The sequence below is a fragment of the Aedes aegypti genome, chromosome 2 (assembly GCF_002204515.2).
Source record: "Aedes aegypti strain LVP_AGWG chromosome 2, AaegL5.0 Primary Assembly, whole genome shotgun sequence".
In the NCBI taxonomy this organism is placed as follows: domain Eukaryota; kingdom Metazoa; phylum Arthropoda; class Insecta; order Diptera; family Culicidae; genus Aedes; species Aedes aegypti.
Window position 1 is genome coordinate 187,247,890 of NC_035108.1, and position 12,911 is coordinate 187,260,800.

At 37.6% G+C, this 12,911-nt stretch overlaps 1 protein-coding gene across 3 annotated transcripts in view; it reads right to left on the reverse strand.

Annotated features, from left to right (window-relative positions):
* LOC5575495 (protein LSM14 homolog B) overlaps positions 1 to 12,911 on the reverse strand; it is a 45,980-nt gene that overhangs the window by 16,628 nt on the left and 16,441 nt on the right. For 2 of the 3 annotated variants that reach the window (XM_021843439.1, XM_021843438.1), the window contains 5 exons: positions 5,984 to 6,328; positions 2,985 to 3,316; positions 2,527 to 2,646; positions 1,664 to 1,795; positions 762 to 997 (listed from right to left, as the gene is read on the reverse strand). In XM_021843439.1, the coding sequence (XP_021699131.1) occupies positions 762 to 997; positions 1,664 to 1,795; positions 2,527 to 2,646; positions 2,985 to 3,316; positions 5,984 to 6,328 (1,165 nt within the window). The remainder of the gene's footprint in view (positions 1 to 761; positions 998 to 1,663; positions 1,796 to 2,526; positions 2,647 to 2,984; positions 3,317 to 5,983; positions 6,329 to 12,911) is intronic. The other variant, XM_001661964.2, reaches the window with a different exon arrangement.

Sequence of the window (12,911 nt, forward strand, 5' to 3'; positions counted from 1 at the left end):
TATAGAGAGAATGTGTGCGGATGCCGAGTGCTGGAATGCAGTAACTACGGCTGTCACTCACATTATGTTAGAATTGCAGCGTCTATGGCGCGCCGACCAAGAGTTGGCTGCAGAGGATTAGCCCTGCCGAGGCTGGTCCCTTGTAACATTGTTTAAGTCGGCTAGGAGAAGCAGTTTGCCTAGGCTACTTCTGCTACACGTGTTGTGCTATATGCACTGGTCCCTTCCCGAAGAAATACCGTAAGGTGGTTCCGGGGAGATGAGGGTCTGAGTCCAAGGGTCATGTCGATGCACTGTTCACCACTTGAGCAATTCTAAATGAATTGCTCATGCACAGTGCATAGGCTGGTTTTAGCGGGTCGTCGTTGGTGCGTCATCCCCGCATTCCCTGAGTTATCTTCTCAGGGGATCTGTTTGCAGATTTCCCCCTTGTAAAAAAAAAAAAAAAAAGACTGTAATGCGTGTTGTATGAATGCAGGCGGATACATGGTATGAAATTGAGGCTCGTGATTGTTAATTTTTTCAAAGCCTATTTGAAAAACTACTTCAGAGTAGTTTTCATAGCGCTTTAAGATTTCACTCAATATCCAATTCTTTGGAATGGTATAGGTATATTATGGGAGCCTTGACATTGTGGTGTCCAGGAAGGTACAGGTGAACATTTAAGGCTCGGCCGTAAATCATCATTTTTACAAAAATCTTAGCCAGACATGATGTGGTTTATTCTCAGTAGGTATGTTAAAAAAATATTCACTACTCACCCTCCACGCCGGGTGGATCCGACACCGAACGTTTCGGTGTTCAGTTTTCGCTCCTGTCGCCAGTCGGTGCGCTGTTGCTTGCCCTTGGCTCGCTCGATCGCCTCACAGGAGATGTTATCGAAGAACGACTTGGCCTTGTCGTAGCACACAAGATCCTCCTCTTCCTGCTCGTGGTCTCCGGCGCCCGTTTCGTTGCCGGAATCGTCCTTTTGCTTATCCAGCTGTTCGGTGTTCAGCTGTAGTTGTCAAGCAACATTACAACGAAAAAGTACAAACAACGGAGAGATGTTTATAGAATTAGGTTTTAAGTCTGTGGTGTGTGAAGTGTAAGTGTACACACATTCAAAATGATTGAAACGAATAAGCAAGATTTGATTTTCTAAATTTGAATACTTTGTTTGAGAGCCGAATGTTGTTTGGGTGTTGCTTACTCTTTCAACCAGGAATTGGTAATTGTATTCCTTCGATACAATTACAAATTATTCATAATAACGATTATTAACGGTTTTTAGTTGAAAATATAAAAAAGCAACAGGGGAAGAACTAAGTCACGGTGTTTTATAACGGTCCACTTGAAGTTTAAATGGCTCATCTGGTTTTGCTGTTAGTGTTATGTAATTGAATTATAAGTTTTTTTATATATACTCTCGTTATTCGTTCAATTGAAAGACTCATAAGATACACACTCCTATTGCTATTATTATGCTCTTATATCAATTCCATACGGAGAATATACCAAGCCAAGTCAATTAAACAATATTTAATCTATTTCTCTTATCTTCAATAGAAATACAAGCATAGAATAGCAAACAGAGCCGTTCTTACAAGAGTGAATTGATTGAAAGTTGTGCTGTGTAGTTCTGTTGTAGCAAAATAAGTATAAGGGAACAAAAGAAGGATACCTGCTCTGGCTTTGCTTCATCGCCCACCTTGAGTTTGGACAGCTGGGATCGGAGTTCCTCGAACTTGCTGTTGGCCTGCTCGAAGTCATAGTCGTTCTCGAACTTGAGCAGATTCTTTGCGCGGTTGCCACCCTGTTTTTGATGATTGGGATGTTTCTTGTTATTAAGGTTGTTACTATTGTTAACGCTTGCTTTCGATGGAGGGTTCTTAGCTTGACTTTCGTTAGTAGCGCTCTTTCGGCGATGGTAATCGGTGTTGATGGCCTTGGTTTGATTGAATTTAATTTCAAAGATTCAACACATTTAGTACATCAAACAGTGACGTGGAAAGACAGTTTTATATTATTGGAGCGTGGACAGCGGAAGACAGAAACACAAGAAAAAGGAAGAAGTTAAGTGACTTTGCATAGCAACGGAAAATATTACAAAATAGAGCAGTAACAGAATGTTTTTCGTAATGTTTTGTTCGGAACCCAATATAAATTGCAAAGCAACCTGAGGGAAAAGCCTTTCAAAACGGTCTAGAAAAGCGAATTGTGGCAACTTATGGAACATATTTGCATTAAATTGAATCAAACATGCCAATCAAACCAATTAAGAAGCGTATTTTTATCCCTAATCTTAAAACTAAAATACGATGAGTAATGGTGATGAAAAAGAAATTGAAGTGTTTCACTCGAAACAAAAATTACAATATCCTGCTTGCGAGACGAGATGATACAAGATCGATTGAGGAAAAGAAATCAGAACCTGTCTGTCGCGTAACGGGGTAAAAGTATTTTCAAACTAATCTATTGGGGAACTGTTTAATGCTGGTGACCTTTCATCGTTGGCCTGAAGTTTACTAAAAACAAACACATTACCTGCGGTAGACCTCCACGTCCACGCGGACGGCCACGCATGTTATTGCTCATATTCTGGTTATTGCCACGATTATTATGCCAGCCACGGTTCTGATTGCCACCTCCTTGTCTCTGCATGTTCTATAATTTGGAGAAAAGAAGAAGACAAATCATCAGAAACCCAAGCAATGAAGTGAACATAGGAGAAGCCTTACCAAACTTTAATATGAACCTAAAATCTTATAATACATACAATAACGAAGTATCTAATATTGATGTTGAAGAACTTTCCCGAAACACACATTTGATATCCATTAAATCCTTGAAAATGCGGACTATGGATTACAAATAGTTTTTTACAGAAACATTATGAATGGTCTGTAGTTCAAATCAAGGTAAACGGAATATGAGTCTTTTGGGAAAGTTTGTGTAATTAAAATGCCAATTCAACGACGTAAGTACAAGATCTTCCTGCTTACCTTGTTATAGTTATCCTTCATTTGGCCATCGGTCTTGCCAGAATCGCGTCTCTCGCGCTGCTGTTGCTGTCCCTGACTGCGCTGGCTATTGTTCCTATTGCGCGGTGGCATGTTACCACGATCCAGATTTCCACCATCGCCTCCGCTACGGTTACCGTCCCGGTTGTTCTGTTGACCAGCTCCCTGCTGTTGCTGGTTCGTTTGTACTCCCATATCGACGGTTGGGCTTTTACGGGACAGCAAGTTGCTCGGAGTCGTCGAGCGGGATCCGCTGGCTCCTCCGGCACCGCCGGCTCCACCAGCTCCGCCCCCAATCAAATCTAAAACCGATTCTGATATTACATGAGGTCAGTTTCTTTTAGGCAATTTCGCAAGAAATTTACATATCCGTATGTACTTTGAAAGGAAAAAGGCGGGTACTAAAGATCAAACTCAAATACAATACGTTGTGAGTAGCAAGCAGGCAGCAAAGCAATAAGTATGATGCTGGAGAGGAATAAACAATTCAGAATAACGTAGCCAGAATAACTAGAAAGAAGAAAACTGGGTGATCAATGGCGATGAATAAACGATGACAATGATTGATAAAATCTACGGCAACTGGATGTAGAAATTACCTATACAAACGTTTGTAGCAATACTTTCATTGCTAATTTCATTCCGATACGCATGCAGAGGCACCTACTTTTTCTCCTATTGTTATCTATCTACTGTTATTTCTTGGTGAAACTAGAAGAGGAATGTGTAGAAAGTGGTATTCTTAGTTGTACTAGCAATTTAGAGAGCTGTTATGTCATCTCAATCGACTTTTTTTTTAATTACATATTAGCTAATCATTTTTTGTGATTTCCTGAAAAATACTTTTTAATGTGCTTTTTTCACGATCATCGAAATGAAAATGATTTCATACTCATCAGATCCATTCAAAAGCTTAATTCATTCAAGCTTCAAAAGGAAACTGGTATTTTATGACGCATCTTATGATCCCGCATATTACTGTACCACTGCAGTATCTTCCTTTTTCAAATTATGCCAAACGATCATTATGCCAAACGACTGTTATGCCAAATGACTATTATGCCAAACGACTTTATGCCAAACGACTGTTTGCCAAACGGCATTATGCCAAATGGCATTATGCCAAACGGGGTAGACCCATCGATACCATCCGGGATCGATCCGGGTGGTATTTCTGCAAGATGCAAGATGATGAAGGGATCGTTGAGGAAGCTTTTGTAGAAATACTTTATGAACTCCTACAAGATTCTTTAAAAGAATTCCTGGACTCCTGAGGAAGTATTTATGGATTTTCTAGATCAATTTCTAAGATAAATAAGCAATCGAATAACTGGATAATATCCAGCAGGATTTTCTGAAGTAAAAATCTGAAGGAAACATCAGACGGCAGACGGCACCCACCCCTGAAGAAAGTTGTATAAGAATTGTTGAAGAACCCCTAAATAAAATTTTAAAAATCCACGGAGATTTTGATTGAGAAATTTCTAGCGAAATGCGTCGACGACATATTGAAGAAATACCTGCTCGAAATTATCGAGTAATTCTTAAGAGTACTTTACAGATTTCCTGGCATAATCCCTGGAGGATCTTTTGTAGCAATTCTTAGAAGAAACTGTGGATGAATTATGAAAAAGTTTGAATAAATTACAATTGAAATTCTATATAAGAAAGTTTAAATAAATTACTAAAAAAAACTCTGTGGGTTTATCCTTGCAGCGCATGAAATCCTGAACACGAATTTAAAACGAACGAAGAGTAATTACTAATTGATGAAAGTAAACGTGGATAATTCTTTGCAGCAGATAATCTCTGGAATGATCTACGAGAATTTTTTTAACGGAAACCTGTGGAAATCACTAACAAAAATTCCGTTGATTCTTCTGGAGCAAATTCTAGAGAAATTCTCCTAAGCACCTCCTTAAAATCTCTGGAGTAATTTATAGACCAATGTTGGGAGAACTGGTGAGGAATCTCTAAAGGAAGTGCTTTGAGATGTCTCTGCAAATATTCCAGAAGAAATAACTAGAAGAATTGTTGTAGCTTTTTCTCGTGGAATCAGCAAAAAATTACCTGAAAATCCTGTAGACCAATTGAGTTAAAAGAGAGATTTTAGAAACCTTCTATTAAAAATAGAGATGTTTTAAAGACTTGCCTCGAAATAGTAACCAAGTCGCTTGAGATAGACCTGCTACTAGCCCTGCAGCTGAAATACAGAATACAAATTCAAGGATGATTATCATTACGTACGATGATAATTAGCATGACTTTCTCTATTCGATCGTGATGCTGAAAGCCGTCACTAGAATGTCACATCAAATTTTTAGCTTCATAGAGCATATTACGGGAGCCTCAACGCTTCAAATAAACAATTTGAAATAAAACATGTCTGGTTGATTTTTCACCCTAAACTCTCACACCTACCTACTAACGACAGACTGAGTAAACAGTACGTTTGATGTATTCAACAAAAACGCATCAGAAAGGAATCATATTCACACTAACACTACCTTTACTACTGCGGTTAAAAAGCCAAACATGATGATTACTATCGGATGTTGAAATGTATAACGATATGTATCTAATAAACAGGAAGAAACACTATGCATGAGAACAACACAGGCAGGAATAAATGGGAAAACAACAAAACCCAACATAATCAATCGATAAAAATGATGAAAAAAAATCGATTTTACCGCATAACTTCCCACCTTGATCTTTGAGCTCATTTCCGACGATGACGGACGAGGACGAAGATCCTACAGGCCCTGGTGGTGTCGGCTGCTGGAGCGGTGGATCCGCACTCAGCAGATTGGCCAATTCGGAACCGGGAGCCTTGGCGGATCCACCCCCAACAGAGGAGCCAGCGCCGGTGCCACCACCTGGTTGCGCCTGCTGTTGCTGCTGCTGCTGCCCAGGCATTTGATTGACCGGCCCACCAGGAGGGAATGGACTCTTATTTACCAAATCGTTTGAAAGCATACCTCCAAGGTTGTTCATTCCACCGAATGAAGAGTACGGTTGACCTATCGGTTGATGACCGGGCGGTGGGCCGCCCATCGGACCGGGTCCTCCGGGACCAATGGGAGGCATCATGAAGCCCGGCTGCGGCTGGAATCCGGGCTGTCCGAGCTTGTTCTGCATCGGCGGAAGTGGCTGCTGTGGCGGCAAATGCATCTGCATGATGGCCGGATCGTTCGGCACAGGATTGTTGTTGATGACGCGGATGTCCTTGATGTCGGACCCACGGAACAGAATGTAATCGTAGCATTGGTTCTGCGGTGCGATAGGGAACTGCGTTTCACGATCTTCCGTACCGTAAGATTTTACTGCAATTGGACGAGAGACAATAATTTGGATATAAGATCAATCTTGAAATAAATACGGAGACTAAAACTAAAGACGTCTTTGATAAAACATTACGGAAATATGATGTACAATTTGTTAACCTTGATTTTGGCAACACGTAGACTGCTCATTAGGCAGTCCCTCGTTTTTCGAAAATGAGTATTGTTACAAGTTCGTTGTTGTAAAGTGCTCGTTTTGGTAAGAAAAAAATCAGGTAAAAAATTTGAAGTCTATACGTGGACGCTAAGTGGTCCCCCAACGGCCCTGAAGGTATCGGGTTTAAATGACCCCCGTGCGCAAAATCGAACTCGCTGATCTAGTGAACACAACACGAGTACTAAAAGCCACTAGTAACAAAATCTCATGCGCGTTGAAAGTCAGCATAGAAGTTTGTTTTCTTTGTAATTTATGTTTGCCTTTATTTTTCAATATGAGACTGCATCAACTTCATATTTTTCCGCAACATTTTCAAACAAAGTCTCGCAAAACTTGTAATCTCGCCCTAAAAGCCATTGGTAACCGAGTGTGTAGCTTGTTGTTACCGAGCAAACGGATGCGTTTACACAGTCAACAATGCTAGTAGCTATGAGCGATTAATGCAAATTGATATAAAATAGGATACGATCACCATTACGATACGATCTTAAATTACAGTTGAAAATGAAATGCTTCTCAAAAGAATCAAGCCGCTGATATGTTCATCAAAGACTGGCGAAGACTAAACGAGAACATGTTGAATTATTAGAATGAGGGAGGATGTTAATGCAATCAATAAAATCGTAAAATGCTTCAACTACAAAATACGTATTTTATTGCAAGTCTATGTTTAAGGTGAAACAGTTTGGAATCAATTTCTAAGATTGCACTGAAACTTCAAAGGCACAAATCACGCGAAGGAAGCATCCAACAACAATGAACTTTTTATTTTGGCTTTGTGCACTAGCAGAAAGCTTAAAATAAGAAGATCAGAAACGTTTACCAACTATTTCTCCAGTTTTGTGCCTTTGAAAACGTGAGTAGGGGCACAAGTCGGCCATTGTGACGGCCATCTTTGGATTCCGAGATGTTTCACCTTAACAGCAAAATGTAAATTTTGATTTAAAAAGAGACTTCAGATACATTCTATTAAAATATGTGACTTTTGAGGGACTGTCGAAATTCTTGATAAATTCCTGGCAATTATGGCAAACTCAATTTAGGCAGATTTCAAGAAAGTTTCCTTCTAAAACTACCTAACTTTTGAACAGATTATTTGTTTTTTTTTTCTTGCATAATACGGTGATATCACTGGCGAATTCTACTTAAGTGTCTTATTTGATAATACTCGACTCGAGTGAAGTGACTCCTCATTTGATTTACACGGCAAGTCACTTCACTCGAGTCGAGAATTGTCTCCTCACTATACGAGACCGACAATTCTCACCTCACTCGAATTCCTGTTTGAATAGTTGAAATTATGAATGTCGAAGTACTTTTTAATCTTCTACCAATCTAGCTTTATATTTTTACCGCGAGATACAAAATTCCAAACAAGTTTTAAGTAAGAGTTGTATTTTTCCTCCTTATCCATAGATCGCATCACCGACCAAATGTGAGTCCCAGAATTTTAAAATCTCACTAATCAACACCCTTCCCGTGGTATTTGTGGAGATGCAGAGGTATTCTTTGTCTCTAGAAGCAACGATCACTACACACTAACATTCCTTCCCCATCTCAAGTGACTGTAAGGACTAGGCCGGCGCCATGATTGATCATTAATATGAGAGCTGCTAAAATGTGCACTTCGAGAGTAAGCGGAAAGTGCCCTCCCTTATTCATTTGAATCAAAGTGCAATTCTTACCAGTTCTGATCAATCACAGAGTAGCAACCATTAATATGTACACCGTAGAGTCTATGCTAAACTATGAAATTTTTGGACGTGTTGCATTATAAGACACGGGTTTTGAAACTTTTTCTTTTATTTGCATAAATTGTGTTTACCCCTAGGGAACTCATTGTAGGGTAAATGACCCAATAAATGTGGGTGTTCCTAAGTCTTGGAAGTGCCTTCCATTAAATATTTTTCGATATAATTATCTGAAATTCGTCAGTATAATACGCTTGCATGCCGAAAGTTTTGTGCAATTTTTTAGCCCAGTAGATTTTAGAAAACCACCCATGACAAAGATGAAGAAAACGGCCTAAACTACAACTACAATTTCATGTTTATGATAAGAATATAGTTTAAGAGCCTGCACTGAAACTAATGCTGTAGTAACTTAAACCATACCATTCTTGTTAACGCAACTATTTTCGATGAATGTTAAATTCATTGAATTCGTTTCAATTATAAAAAAAATGTTATTGAAATTACCTTGTTGCCATACCATAATACCACAGAGAATACTGTGTATTTTCAACTATGTTGTTAAAATCAAGAATCATTCTTTCTGAACTTAAACTGACTACACGTTTAGTAATGAATAACGGAAAGTGTTCTCGATTTTACCATGCCCATGGTAGGAATAAGAATTAAAAGAATGTAATTCTCACTAGCGCTCACTCTGATTATGACGCCATTTTTTGTGCACCAGTCAAGCCTTGAGCTTGCTTAGTTGTGTGATTCACTTCAGATTTTATTAATAATATCAAACATTATTGAAGAAAAGTAGCTGAATAGAAATAATAAAATAGCAGAAATGTAATTATTCAGAAATAGCAGTTCTTGTTTTCAAATATTTAAGATTAAGACCTATGAAACGGAGCGTATGATCTAAATTTGAGTTGGATATAAAATAATACTCATTTATATTTTTAGCCCGGGCTGAGAATCTACACTGAGAATAACCGCAGCTAGTTTCTATGTGCCGCAAGCATATATTTTTTTTTTGTAATCAAGCTATGCATTCGCATTTTAAGAGTACAGAACTTAGTTTATGCAATATTGCACATATTTTCTATCCAACTGACAGATTTTATATGCAATCTTTTATGGAGTGTTTATGTGCGCACTATACTGCCCATACTCGCATAACAGTCCCATACTCTATGGGAATTCCTATATAAATGGGACTTATCTAACCAAAACATATGGATTTTTACCAAGGATTACGTGCGGATTATTTTGGGTGTAGAGTTCATCATACTAAAATCCAGAGCTGCCGAGACTCGGGTCGCGCAATGTATAGCAGAGAAATACTAACCAAACCTGCTGTAATTGCTTCTAATTTATATCATAGCATAATTTATTTTCCTATAAGCTAATTCATTTACAGGGACGGAATTTGGCCTACGCATCGAGCAATGAAAACCTCCACCCGGATTTCTTTATAATCGGTGCCACAGGAAAGTTTAGAGTTTACAGAAGCTGTAATGGATATCGTCCCTACACTTTTTTTTTGCTAAAGGCATTTCTTAAGTGAAAATTATAGAACTAAATAAAAAATAATATCTTGCAAATATATATTCAAGACCAACAATTGAAAAGGCCTCAAGTCCAAAATGTAAACAAATCGGTTTTCTACTGATTTTAGTGTATAAGAGTATATTTTTACTAAAACATACAATAGTCATTTAAAAATATGCATAAAAGTTGAAAAAACAACATTTTTCTAAAAGGCCCCATCTCATTTTCCGCTAACCAGAATATTCATTGCAAATGCGGCCTTTTCTCAAAAAGGCCTCAATTCTATATCTGACGGAAACCGAGTTGAGGCCCATTGAACAAACATCAAAATTGCAATATAGATTGCGAAAAACGTTCCAAATTCACTAAGTAGATGCAGGTTATACTACGGAGCGACTGCTCCTTATATTATTTTATACAGTGGTTGTCTAAACGGCGAACATTATCAAGTTTTCCGTCGGGTTCCTGTTCCTGTAGACTGATGTATTTTGTATCATACTACCTAATATTACCTGTGTCAACCTGTCTGTACTTCACAAATTATCAACAAAAACACCGTTTGGTTTCAATTGCATGAAAAATAACGTTCAATTGCAATAGGGGGAGATCCCCCAGTACCGGACACTTAAGCCACTAAATTCATAATTCTAAAAATATTGATTTTATAGGCTCGTATTACCCATTTATGATAAATATTATCATTTTTATAGTGTAGAAAAAATAATTTGAAAATATAAATATGAATTTTGACACTGCATTTAAATGATGAATTTTAGTACCAAATTGATCGATCTCGAAAGGTGGCACCCAATACCGGACACGACCTGGAAATGCCTCGAATTCTGTAAATTTGAACATCATTGAATGTGTACACTATAGGAATAGTTTATAATTACCAATTCAATGCATTTGCAACATTTACAAGAATAATTTGAGTTTTTCTTAGTTTGCAGGATGCCTATCAAAAACCTCTTTCATATATGATGAAAAATAGCACATTTTACGATATTGTTCTGAATGTTCATTCTTCTTAATTTTATTGCATGTTTAATACCATGATCGACGGAACCCATGAAAAATGAAAGTATTCTGAGACACTGATGCAATAATTACAAAGATATCATATAACAAATCAAGCTGTCCGAAACTGAGGGACAGGAGGTGCTTAACCAAAATTGAAATTTGTCCATATTTAGTTCAATTATGGTACAAAATACATTCATACTATCAAATAAGGATTATTTTCGATCATGATTGCGGCATCCAAAATATTTTCTCATATTCAAAATATTAACTAAATAAGCTCAAAATTAAGCGAATACGTCAATTTTTTAAAAATTTTCAAACTTTTCTACTTTTCTAAAAAGGCATGCATACTTCAAGGATGTGTTATTCTACGCAAACATTAGTCTACATATTAGCTTTCTTTTCTACAAATACACCATCTTGATTGGACCACGATTTCTCAATGTTTCGACTTTGTCCGGTATTGGGTGCTGTCCGGCACTGGGGGATCTCCCCCTATTATTTCAATTGGACCAATTTTACATACATTTTCTCGACGACAAACTCGCGTAGCACATACATAATGTTCATGGATGACGAAGGGTTCAATCAATCACATATTTAATCGACCGCACGAATCTTCTCTTGCTGTAGGGATCTCCATGTACTTTACTTCACCACTTAACACTCTTCTACACTTCAAATTTCTTATTTCATCATCAAGTTTGAATGATTTTCAAAAGGCCACATCAGAAGATGATGAAAAAACAAGCCACAACTAGAAGGCCTCAACACATTTTGGAGTAAACAAAGGCGTCAACTCACAGGCCTTATCAGCGTCGGCCGGCGTCTATGGGCACAAATAAAAAGGGCTGCACAGCTTTTGGTGAAATAAAAGGCTCATTTCCTTTGACTCGTTTTTTAGCAGGATTTTTTGCTAAAATGATAGTAATGAATATTCATAGCTATAAATCAGTTTATCCATCGACTTTCTGGACGATAAAATAACATATAATGCTTAAATTCATTATTTAAAATTGATTTATTGTTTGACAAAACAAGATTGCATTTTTCTCATTGTTTATTTTTTGGAGATGAGGCCTTTTGAATTGTTAGTCTTGTATTGACTTTATTCAAGGTATGCGCATTTGCATTTAGATTTGGAGTTTTGTGGAATACCGATAGTTTGAAGCTGTTTCACAGAAATTTTGAAAACTAAATGCATGATGCGTGGACCTTGAAGAAATAATAATATCCAATAATACAAGCAGCTAGAGTTTCCAAATGGTATTTCTCGGAATTCCCGTTTCCCGGGAAATGATTTTCTGTTTCCCGGGATTCCCGAATTTTTTGGGAAGCTCTGTCTCAATGAAGAATTGAGCATCTATATTTAAATAAAACCATCGCACAATTTACTTTTCATATCATACCACCGAATGTTCTAATTAGATCACTAATTATGTTTTGATGTTTAGTGTTGTTTTTTCGTAATCAAATAGTTATTAACAAATGCATATCTTGTACTTTTGAATTAAAACCTAATTGCTTATCTTTGACAGATACGTGTATTTGGACTACCACTTGCAGTGTTCTTCAGTGTCAGTTACTAGTATTAACCCCTCTACCGGCAGCTTCATTTTTTACCGCTAAAAATATATTCAAATCGCGATAACTTTTTTCTTTCTCGATATTTTTGCACCATTTTTTCACAAGATCTCAAAAAACTCTTCTACTTTATGAATCCGTGTCGATATTAATCATTGGTGATGTAGGGTTTCAATGCTAGTAATGGACCCCTCAGTAGCTGAAATTCATTTTAAACGCTTTTCCGCAATGATATCTCAGACGCATATACGTTTTGTGGAGTCTAACAACAAATTCAATGTCTTTACTTCATAGTACGTCTATGAAACCTACAAAATCATTCGATTTTTCCAGCGAAATATGCATTTGAAAAACTGTTGTCCAAATGCCTATTATGGACCCTCCCGGGGTCCATAATAGGATTGTTTACAAATTTGACGTTGCGTATTATGGACCCTCCATTTGATTCCCATGTAATCCGGCTCGCTGCCGACGAGCCTATTATGGATCCACCTGGAAATGCGTATTATGGACCCTCTTGTGTGGTTTCATTTACAAAACTGTTCAAATATCTGTATTTATGCGTCTC